Source organism: Dipodomys ordii, unplaced genomic scaffold, assembly GCF_000151885.1.
Source record: "Dipodomys ordii isolate 6190 unplaced genomic scaffold, Dord_2.0 Scaffold142, whole genome shotgun sequence".
NCBI classification, from domain to species: Eukaryota; Metazoa; Chordata; class Mammalia; order Rodentia; family Heteromyidae; genus Dipodomys; species Dipodomys ordii.
In genome coordinates this window covers 3979274-3991022 of record NW_012267358.1, presented here as the reverse complement: position 1 = coordinate 3991022, position 11749 = coordinate 3979274, and the positions used below count along the sequence as shown (strand labels likewise).

General features: G+C 43.0%; 1 protein-coding gene across 1 annotated transcript in view; it reads right to left on the bottom strand.

The window, feature by feature from the left end:
* Positions 1 to 11749, bottom strand: part of Taf1 (TAF1 RNA polymerase II, TATA box binding protein (TBP)-associated factor, 250kDa) — an 87542-nt gene that overhangs the window by 45657 nt on the left and 30136 nt on the right. Inside the window, exons 19-24 of the mRNA XM_013031615.1 lie at positions 6765 to 6914; positions 6217 to 6336; positions 5795 to 5970; positions 4422 to 4600; positions 3254 to 3467; positions 1552 to 1717 (exon numbers count right to left, since the gene is read on the bottom strand). Of these exons, the coding sequence (XP_012887069.1) occupies positions 1552 to 1717; positions 3254 to 3467; positions 4422 to 4600; positions 5795 to 5970; positions 6217 to 6336; positions 6765 to 6914 (1005 nt within the window). The remainder of the gene's footprint in view (positions 1 to 1551; positions 1718 to 3253; positions 3468 to 4421; positions 4601 to 5794; positions 5971 to 6216; positions 6337 to 6764; positions 6915 to 11749) is intronic.

The window sequence follows — 11749 nt, the reverse complement described above, 5'->3', positions numbered from 1 at the left end:
CCAAAAAAAGCTGGAAGTGGGCGCTGTGGCTCAAGTGGTAGAGCGCTAGCCTTGAGCTGAAGAGCTGAGGGACAGCGCCCAGGCCCAGAGTTCAGGCTCCACAACCGGACCCAAAAAAAAAAAAGATTAATATGGTCAAAATGTATGAAAATAAAAAACAAAATTTCCTGAAATTGTATTAGGGAGGGGGTAAGGGAATAACAGTGATAGAGTGGGTTAGATTCATCAGAATATATTATATAAATGTGTAGAAATATCATAATGAGGGCTGGGAATGTGTCTTAGTGGTAGAGTTCTTGCTTAGCCCTTGGTTTGATTCTTCAGTACCACATAAACAGATAATGAGAGAAGTGATTCTGTGGTTCAACTGGTACAGTGCTAGCCTTGAGCAAAAGAAGCTCAAGTGCCAAGACCGAGTTCAAGCCCCATGAATGGCAAAAAAAAAAAAAAAGAAATATCTATCACAATGAAACTAAACTTTCTCTTATATAGTTCATACACATTAAAAAAGAAAACCAGAAGGGTTGAAATTGATCAAAGCACATTATATACATGTACGAAAATATCATAGTGAAACCCTTCCTACAACCAATATATAATAATAAAATGAAGTTAAAAATACAAAGAAGGACTGGGAATGTGGCTTAGTGGTAGAGTGCTTACCTAGCATGCATGAAGCAATAGGTCTAAACCTCAGAAAACTAAAAGCGTATAAATATGTAAAATAAAATGTAAAGACCAGGAGTGAGAAACTGGGAGAGAGTGAGGGAAGGGGTGACATTGTCCAAAAAGAAATGTAGCTAGATGCCAGTGGCTAATGCCTATATAACCCTAGCTGCTCAGGAGACTGAAATCTGAGGATCACAGTTCAAAACCAGCCTAGGCAGGAAAGTCTGAGACTCTTTATCTCTAATTCACCACCAGAAAACTGGAAGTGGTACACTGGCTCAAGTGGTAGAGCACTAGCCTTGAGCTGAAGAGCTCAGGGACAGCGCACAGGTCTAGAGTTCAATCCCATGACCGGAGGAAAAAAAAGAAAAAAACAAATTGTAACTCTTCTATGTATTACCCTTATAATAGCAATTTATAAAATGGGGGGGGAAAGAAAATGCAAGATACCTACCTTGATGCCTAGAAAAAAAAAATTTTTGTGGGTTGTGGGGCTTGCAGCACCTGGCTAAAAAATATTTCAAATGAAGCTAATGAACCTAATGAAAACAATGGCACTAGATGGGTGTGGTGTTGTCTTTACCACCCACACTAGTACTGGGTAACACCAAAGCAGACAAAGCACTTCCAACGTTTAGAATACTTAGAATACTGCAGTAATTTCCAGTAAGGAAATGATAAAAAAAAAAGAATATTGTGTGCTTTTTTTCCTTTGCTCTATGAGTTGCAATTATACCACAATATACTAAATTCTTCTTGTGTATTCAGACAGGGTCTCCTATGTATCCCATACTCGCTATAAATTTCAAATCTTTGCCTCAACCTCTGGTGATGAAATGAATTATAGGTGTATGCCACCATGCCAAGCCATAATAAATTTACTTTTAGGTCAGGGCGTTCCTTCATTTTTTTGGGCTTCTTCTCAGGAGGACCTTTAAGCTTTTCCTTTTCCTGGTTCCGTTTAAGCCTCCTCAGTTGCTCCTGAATCCTTCGCCGTTCTTTTCGCATCTCTTCTCTATGCTGCTCATCAAAAAGGGCAAATTTTCGACTGAACAAGAGAAAGAGGTGGGGGAGACAAGACCATACATAAATAAACTCAAATCAAGAAGGTTGTCTGGGGGCTGGGAAGTTGGCCCAGTGGTAGAGTGCTTGTCTTGCATGCCTGAGGCCCTGGGGTCGATTCCTCAGCACCACATAAGCAAAAAGTAAAAAGCCGGAAGTGGCACTGTAGCTCAAGTGGTAGAGCGCTAGCCTTGAGCTGAAGAGCTGAGGGACAGCTCCCAGGCCCAGAGTTCAGGCCCCATGACCGGACCAAAAAAAAAAAGAAGGTTGTCTGGACAGGTAACAACACAGAACTGAAGTAATCTACCCAGGCTAAAATAAAAGGAACTTAAATGCCATTCCCATCACCCTCAATAACACTCCATTAACAGAGGTATATCTAAATCCTTAGTAAGTCATACATTTTTTTCTTTTTCTTTTTTTTGACAGAACATAACATGCTTCTTTTTGGTCAGTCCTGGGGTTAGGGCTTGAACTCGGCCTAGGCGCTCTCCCTCAGCTCTTCAGCTCAAGGTTAGCGCTCTACCACTTAAGCCACAGCGCCACTTTCAGTTTTCTGGTGGTTTATTGGAGATAAGAGTCTCACAGACTTCCCTGCCCAGGCTGGCTTTGAACTGTGATCCTCAGATCTCAGCCTCCTGAGTAACTGGAATTACAGGCATGAGCCACCAGCGCCTGGCCATAACATGCTTTTATTTTATAGCAAACAAGTAATTTTCCTGGTGATGGCTCTGCTCAAGCAAAAAATCTAAAAGCAAGGTGGTACCCCAATATAAAAGACTTTTCCAGAAGCCAGGCGCTGGTGGCTCACCTCTGTAATCCTAGCTACTCAGGAGGCTGAGATCTGAGGATCACGGTTCAAACCCAGCCCGGGCAGGAAAGTCCATGAGACTCTTACCTCCAATAAACCACTAGAAAACCAGAAGTGGCACTGTGGCTCAAGCAGTAGAGAGCTCGCCTTGAGCTGAAGAGTGCAGGGACAGCGCCCAAGCCCAGAGTTCAAGCCCCACAACCGACAAAAAAAAAAAAAAAACTTCCAGGGACAATTGTGCACAATCCTATCACTAAAACTCAAGCACACATCCATTGCCCCCCTAACCATTATTGGTCTCCACACTTAGCAGTGTTTAAATCAAACACATGACTGAGAGAGTGAGGGAAAGGGTGACATTGTCTAAAAAGAAATGTACTCTTAACCGGGTGTGATGGCTCATGCCTGCAATCCTAGCAACTCAGGAGACTGAGATCTGAGGATCACCCAGCCTGGGGAGGGAAGTCTGTGAAACTCTTATCTCCAATTAACCACCAGAAAACCAGAAGTAGAGCTGTGGCTCAAATGGTAGAGCACTAGCCTTGAGCTGAGGGACAGTGCCCAGGCCCAGAATTCAAGCCCCACGAATGACAAAAAAAAAAAGAAAGAAAGAAAAGAAAAGAAAGAAATGTACTCTATCTGACTTATGTAACCCCCTCTTTACATCATTTTTATAGTAGTAATAAAAATTTTTAAAAAATTTAAACTCACATGAATTCTTCATCTTTTGTGGTCCGTATGCGCACATAGGCATCCATGACAGCTGGTTTTCGGACCGTCTCACATCGAACATACTCTTTACCCTCTTCATCTTGAAAAGTGCGATATATCTTCAGACAGCGGCCAGTGGCAGAGGAGTTAAGGCTAGTCACAGAAGCTGTGTCATCATCTCTGTGATTATTTCCTCCTCCTGCTGAGCCTGCAGCTATAAGGAAAGAAAAAGATTTCTAAACTAATGTTTTCCTGCCGGGAGTTGGTTGTTCATGCCTATAACACTACCTACTCAGGATACTGAGATCTGAGAATTGAGGTTCAAAGCCAGCCCAGGCAGAAAAGTCCATGAGACTAACTAGCAACAAGCCAGAAATAGCTGGAAGCCAGTGGCTCATGCCTGAAATCCTAGCTGCTCTGTAGGCCAGATCTGAGGATCTCAATTTAAAGCCAGCCCAGGCAGAAAAGTCTGTGAGACTCTTATCTCCAATTAACAACCAAAAACCAGAAATGGAACTGTAGCTTAAGTGATAGAATGCAAGCCTGAGCAAAAAAGCTCAGGGACAGTGCCAACATCATAAATTTATGTCCCAGGACTGGCACAAAAAAATAGTAGTATCAAAGTTACCATGAGCTCCAAGAGTACACTAATTTATCCTTTCCTGACTTCATTTTAATACTGCCAATTTCCTTTTTCCAAACATTTCTGAAGATACCATAAAAGCCAGAAGTGGCGTTGTGGCTCAAGTGGTAGAGCACTAGCCTTGAGAAGAAAAGCTCTAGGACAGCACCAAGGCCCTGGTGCAAACTCCAGGACAGACAGACAGACCAGACAGATCAGACAGAGATGACAGACAGACAGACACACAAACACACAACCAAACTGCTACCCACTAGTATGAATGCCTAGAGAGTTCATTTTACGTACAGCACTGATAGCTCCAACCTATCCAAGTACCTGATGGTAATGAATTGGCAGCATCTATTCAATTTCTCCCCCACAGACAGATCTACAGTCCAATTTGCAGAAACCTTTCTACCTAACCTATAGATTTTCTTGTACTTATCACCTACTTTGTCTGCCTCCAGCTTCTCTCAGTTATAGTTTGCTTTTATTTATGCTTTTTTTGATTCTTCTCCTTCTTATCTATATATCCACTACCCTCACCAAGTAGCATCCGCTGTAGTTCCTTCCTCTCCTGTTCCTCCCGTTCACGTGATAGCTGCGAGCTGGTTTTCTTGTTCTGCAACATATTCTCAATATTTTTTCCCATTTCTTCAAAGTCACTATCTTCAGCTGAGCTGCTGTCTGTGTCAGTTGATAATAGTTCTGTTGATGACAAAACCCTAAAAAAAAAGTTAAAGACTAACCAGATATCGGATATACCGAAATATAAAAGAGTTAAAGAAATGATTACACCAAAATAAAAAAAAAAGATAAATAATCCTTTATAAGGCTGGGCACTGGTGACTCTCACTTGTAATCCCAGCTACTCAGGAAGCCAAGATCTGAGGATCATGGTTCGAACCCAATCCAGATAGGAAAATCTGTGAGATTCTTACCTCCCATTAACTACCTAAAAGCTAGAAGTGGACCTGTGGCTCAAGTGGTAGATCACTAGCCTTTAGCAAAGAAGTACAAGGATAGTGCCCAGGCCCTGAATTCAAGCCCCAAGATCAGCCCCCCCCACACCTAAAAAAAAGCAGACACAGAGTCAGATGTTAATGGTTCATGCCTGTAATTCTAGCTACTCAGGAGGCTCAAATCTGAGAATTCCAGTTCCAAACCACCCTAGCAGGAAAGTTCATGAAATTCTCAGTCCCAATTAACTAGCCAAAAGCTGTATGCAGAGTTATGGCTCAAGTGGTAGAGCATCAGCCTTGAGTATAAACCTAAAGAGTGTGAGCCCCTGAATTCAAGCCTATGTCAGCACACACGCACGCATGCACATGCACACAGACAGACAGACAGACACACACACACACACACACACACACACACACACACACACAACATATACAGAATACACTAAGATGTGGTACCCTTAACATGGTGTTATTATAGCTCAGGTTAGCCTCAATCTCTTCATCCTTCTGCTTCAGCCACAGGTCATTTTTAGTAGCACTTTACCATTGTCTCATAACTAAATCTTCAGGGGAAAAAAAGCCCTATTACTCTTGTTGAAGTTTCCAGGCTCAACCGTAATAGATTACCATGAAAATCTAAGCTCAAGCGTAGCACCTTCTTGACATTCAAAATTTTTACCAAGTAGCTTTGAAAGGAGCAAGTCTTCTCATAGTATTATTGTACATATTATCCTAATAACTCAAGTACCTAGTCATACTTTTAGGTGAGCTCCTTTTCGTTATAAAACAGTATATGGTGGCTGCAGATAAAGCTCAGTGATAAAGCACTTGCCTAGAATGCACAAGGTCCTTAATTTGATCCTCAGTACCACAAAAACAAAACAAAGACCTATATGGTATCTAGGACCTCTCCCCTTTCCAGCTTGAGTTTCCTAGAGCAGTGAAACAGCATACTTGTTTTGAAGGTCAAAGATGCGCTGACATTCCTCTTTGTAACGCTCTTGATGTTCAGCCACAGAAAACCTTGATCCCCGGGCAAATTTACTCATGGGCCCCTCTCCAGAACGAGCTTGTTCTGTTGACATTGTGCGTACCACATCAATAACTTCCCAACGGGACAATTTTTTAATCTATGAGACAAACACATATTCATATAAATATATACATATGCACGCATATAAATCATTCAAGAATTTCAAAAGAAAAACCAGGGTCATGATTAAACAGACTTAAACTTCGGGAAAGTCAATTCCTGGAAAAGCATCTAGGATATATTCTGTAATCAATACACCACAAAGCTCTTCAGATTTTAATTCTGCTTCTTATACCTTACATAAAGCTTCTAGGAGCTCCAAGTTTTCTTCTTCTACACCTACCTCTTCCTCAGGCACACCAAATTTACGGAGAAGTTGCTTGGCATTTTTCAAAGAAAGGCGACGAAGGTCTGCATCTGTTCCTGTCACAGTCTTCTTCACTGGCTGAGGCTCCTTATCATCCTGCCTCAAACAAAAAAAACCAAGTGAGAATCCTAAGAGTTCCTTATAGTAGTCACTTATGTCATTCTGCCAACTTAATTACTTTCCAGGTCTTCCACTCCATCTCATTCCCCAATCCTCATTTCCTCCTCCTAAAAATTCAATCTCTCCTTTGTACAACTCTTTAAATACAAACATAAAGAATTTTTGTACATGTCCCTGAGATTACTGTTCAAGGCTAGTACTCTACTACTTGAGTCACACCTCTACTTCCAGCCATTTTTTGTAGTTCATTGAAGACAGGAATCTCACCAACTTTCCTGTCCAGGCTAACTTCGAACTGCAAACCTCAGATCGTAGCCTCCTGAGTAGCTAGGATTAAAGGCATGAGCCAACAGTGCTTGATTAAGAAACAAGAATTTTTAACTAGAAATTATAGACAATCTTACCTTCTGCTGTGTTGGTTTGTTTGGAATCTTCACATAGGAGAATCCTTCACCACAGCCTGTGGGATCTGCCACACCAGTCACCTCCAGTAGACATTTCCCCTTCATGGCAGCAATGAAAGCTCTTGTGGTATTCCAAGGAGCAGTTCGAACCTAAAGTACAGGAAAGGATTCTCACAGGCATGGGAAACATTTGCACTATGTATACTCAATAGTTGGTAGGGGAGAAAAAGGACAATGAGCAATGCTATGCTTTATAGATTAGCCACAAAGATCAACTGTTCGATATAGCAGCCCAGGGCTGGGAAGGTGGCTCAGTGGTAGAGTCCTTGCCTTGCATGCATGAGACTCTGGGTTCAATTCCTCAGCACCACATAAGCAGAAAAAGTCAGAAGTGGTGCTGTGGCTCAAGTGGTAGAGCTGAAGACATGAGAGACATGAGAGACAGTGCCTAGGCCCAGAGTTCAGGCCCAAGACCGACAAAAAAAAAAAAAAAGATATAGCAGCCCAGTACTTAGCTTTTGTCTTCAACAGTATTTTAATAATGGTAGTAAGCTGTATGCTGATTCTCATGCCTGTAATTCCAGCTACTCAGGTAGCTGAGATCTGAGGATTATGGTTTGAAGCCAGCCCTGACAGAAAAGCCTGTGAGACTCTATCTTCACTTAAGCACCAAAAAGGCCAGAAGTGGAGCTGTGGCTCAAGTGGTAGAGTGTTAACCTTGGGCAAAAAAACTCAAGGAAAGCCAAATACCAGTAGCTCGTGCCTGTAATCCTAGATACTCAGGAGGCTGATATCTGAGGATGACAGTTCAAAGCCAGCCCGAGCAAGAAAGTCTGTAAGAATCTTTTTTTTTTAATAGGTCGTGGGGCTTGAACTCTGGATTTGGGCGCTGTCCTCATGCTCTTCAGCTCAAGGCGAGCACTCTACCACTTGAGCCACAGTGCCATTTCCGGTTTTTGAGTGGTTTATTGGAGATAAGAGTCTCACGGAGTTTCCTGCTCAGGCAGGCTTTGAACCGCGATCCTCAGATCTCAGCCTCCTGAGTAGCTAGGATTACAGGTGTGAGCCACCGGTGCCTGGCTGTAAGAATCTTATCTCTAATTAATCACCGAAAAAAAACCCAAAACCTGTAAGTGGTTCAAGTGATAGAGTGCTAGCCTTGAGCCAAAAAGCTCAGGGACAGTGCACAGGCTGAGTTCAAATCCCACACACAAAAAAGAAAAGGGAGACTCTATCTCAAAAATAACCAAGGCAAATTGTAACCCCATATATCATTTTTATAACAATAAAGTAGGGTTGGGAAGGTGGCTCAGTGGTAGAGCGCTTGCCTTGCATGCCTGAGGCCCTGGGTTTGATTCCTCAGCACCACATAAGCAGAAAAAGCTGGAAGTGGCACTGTGGTTCAAGTGGTAGAGCTCTAGCCTTGAACTGAGAGCTGAGGGACAGTCCCCAGGCCCAGAGTTCAGGCCCCACAACCGGCAAAAAAAAAAGAAAGAAAAAAAGAAAGTCAGAGATAGTACCCAAGCCCTGAATTCAAGCTCCAGGACTGGCAAATAAGTAAATAAATAAATAAATAAGTGGGAGTGAGGGCTGGGAAGGTAGCTCAGCAGTAGAGTGCATGCCTTGCAAGCAGGAGGCCCTGGGTTCGATTCCTCAGCACCACATAAACAGAAAAAGCCGGAATTGGCGCTGTGGCTCCAGTGGCAGAGCACTAGCCTTGAGCTGAAGAGCTGAAGGACAGCGCCCAGACCCAGAGTTCAGGCCCCATGACCAGCAAAAAAAAAAAAATAAGTGGGAGTGACTGGGATAGAACAAGGGAATAGAAGACACTATATGAGAGGAAATGTACTTATTACCTGACTCATATAATTGTAATCCCTCCGTACATCATCTCTATGAAAATAAATTTTAAAATAAATAATAACATAAAATCACACACACACACACACACACACACACACACACACACACACACACACACACACACACATCATGGCAACCAGGTACCCGGGGCTAACACTTGTAATTCTAGCTACTCAGAAAACTGTGGTTAGAGGTTCCTAGTTTGTAGCCAGCCCAGGCAGGAAAGTCTGTGAAATTATCTCCAACTGACCACAAAAAGCCAGAAGCAGAAATGTGGCTCAAGTGGTAGAGCACTAATCTTGAGCACAAAAGCTTAAGGACAGTAAGCAGGTCCCAAACTCAACCCACAGAACTGAAACAAACAAAAAATAAACAAGGGAAGAAGGTGGAGATACAGCTTAAGTGATACAGTGCCTGTCTATATAGCAAGCAGGGCCCCAAGTTCAATTCCCAGTATAGCAAAAAAACGTCAAGAGAACATTCTTCTTATTGTTTTGCGACAGTACTGGGGCTTGAACTCAAGCCATTACCTCTTGTTTAACTTTTACACTCAAAGCTGGTGCTCTAACACTTGAGCCATACCTTCACTTTGTCTTTTGCTGAATGATTGGAGACAAGAGTCTCAAGGATTTATCTTCCTGGGATGGCTCTGAACCTCCATCCTGAAATCTCAGACTCCTGAGTAGCAAAGATTATAATCATGAGCCACTGGAGACCTAGCAAAAGAATAATTTTATAGTAACCAACAACTGGAAGTGGAGGTGTGGCTCAAGTGGTAAAAGCACCAGCCTTGAGCTTGAAAATGACAAACAAGAGAGCAAAGCTCTAATTTTAAGCCCTAGTACTGGTACAGTGACAAAAATATAGCCAACAACTAGGAAGAAGTAAAATGTTCCTCAAAATTAAATAAGCCGGAATTACATGCCTTGGAATATTATGCCATAATAAAAAGAAACTATCAGTACACATAACCAAATTATGCTTGGAAAACTGGCTATCCACAAACAAAATAATGAAGTTGGACCTTTAACTTATACTATATATAAAAATTAATTTACAACAGATCTAAGACCTAAACATTAAAGGTACAACTGTAATACTCTTAGACGAAAACACAGGGGAAAAGCACGACACTGGATTTAATAATGATTTTTTGGATGTAACTCAAATAACAAAAGTAAAATCAGGCTGGGGATATAGCTCAGTGGTAGAACTTGCCTATTTTGTGCAAGACCTTGAGTTTGATCCCTGTATTGAAAATATGTCAAAATAGAAATTTGTACATCAAAAACAACTGTCAGGGCTGAGGTATAGCTCAAGCAGTAGAGTGTTTGCCTAGCAAACACGAGGCCTTGAGCTCAAGCCCCAATATCACCAGAAAAAAGAAAATACCCATTAGAGGATATATGCAGAACATTTTCAAGCTCAAGCCTACAGAAAGGGAGAAAATACTTCTAAATCACTTATATAGAGGGGTTAATATCTAGAATTAAGAATTCCTGGGGCTGAGAATGCGGCTTAGTAGTTGAATGCTTGCCTTCTATGCGTGAAGCCCTGGTTCGATTGCTCAAGTGGTAGAGCACTAGCCTTGATACAGGGAGGCTCAGGAACAGTACCCAGTGGCTCAAATGGTAGAGCTCTAGCCTTGATACAGGGAGGCTCAGGAACAGTACCCACGCCCTGAGTTCAAGCCCAGGGGTGGCAAAAAAAAAAATCCTACAACTCAAAAAAATCAAAACCTGACAGCACCCAGGCCCAGAGTTCAAGCCCCAGGACCGGACCCCCCGCAAAAAAATAAATAAATAAAAAATAAAAATAAATCAAAACCATACAATTAGGAAATTGGCCAATCAAGTGATAGAGCACTAGCCTTGAGCTGAAGGGCTGAAGGACAGCGCCCAGGCCCAGAGTTCAAGCCCCAGGACCGGACCCCCCGCAAAAAAATAAATAAATAAAAAATAAAAATAAATCAAAACCATACAATTAGGAAATTGGCCAATCAAGTGATAGAGCACTAGCCTTGAGCTGAAGGGCTGAAGGACAGCGCCCAGGCCCAGAGTTCAAGCCCCATGACCAACAACAACAACAACAAAAAACCTAGGAAGATCCAAGATGACAACAAACCAGTAGGGAAACACTACAGCTCTCTCCAACTAAATAGAGAATTCCCAAAATGCAGTTCCCCCAAGAGATGGACAAAAGCAAAAAAGGTGATCAACCTGAGAAGTACAGGGACTGAAAACAGGAAAAGAAAAAGAACCTCAAAACTTGCACTAAGGTGGAAAAAATGCGAATACCCCCTCCCTTGCCGCCCAGCCACAAAAGCAGCCCAGCCCTCATCTCCCTGGGACCTCAAAGCCACAAGCAAACATAGAACTCCAGCACAGAAAACCCTTAGAGCAAAGGGCCCAGACAGTGACAAGAGACTGGAGACAAGGTGTTGTGAAACCCAGACCCAGAACTCCCACAGCCACACTGCTCACCCTACAATCATCGCAACAAAGCTCGGTGGTGACCAACAATCTACAGCACACAGATACATCGATCTGCCACAGCACCACTGGACAGCCCCTAACCAGTTCCAGGATCAGTGAGTACTCCATGGGAAACCCCGCCCCCTGCCCAGGGAACCTCCCATGGGCTCCAACAGCCCTGTGAAGCAAGCTCCACCTGTAACTGTGGGAAGGCTCCAGCAGCCCACCTGTGTGCTCAGAGGGGGGATCCAGCGGCCTTGGCTGCCAGTCCCAGGCTAAATGGAGCTGGGAATTGTGCATAAGCCCTAACAGCTGGAGGAGTGCCCCCAACCCACTGGGAACTGACAAACAAATGTACCCCAACCAAGATCCTAAGCTGAATAGGTCACCAGTATAGCAAAACATGTGCATGTTCCAGCAGCAACCCAGGAAAGAACTCCAGTGAGAGTGTAGAAGAAAATGGAGGACAAAAGATAAAGAAATGATGACGGGGGCTGGGAAGGTGGCACAGTGGTAGAGCGCTTGCCTTGCATGCCTGAGGCCCTGGGTTCGATTCCTCAGCACCACATAAAAGCAAAAAGTTTAGCCGGGCGCTGGTGGCTCACGCCTGTAATCCTAGCTACTCAGGAGGCTGAGATCTGAGGATCG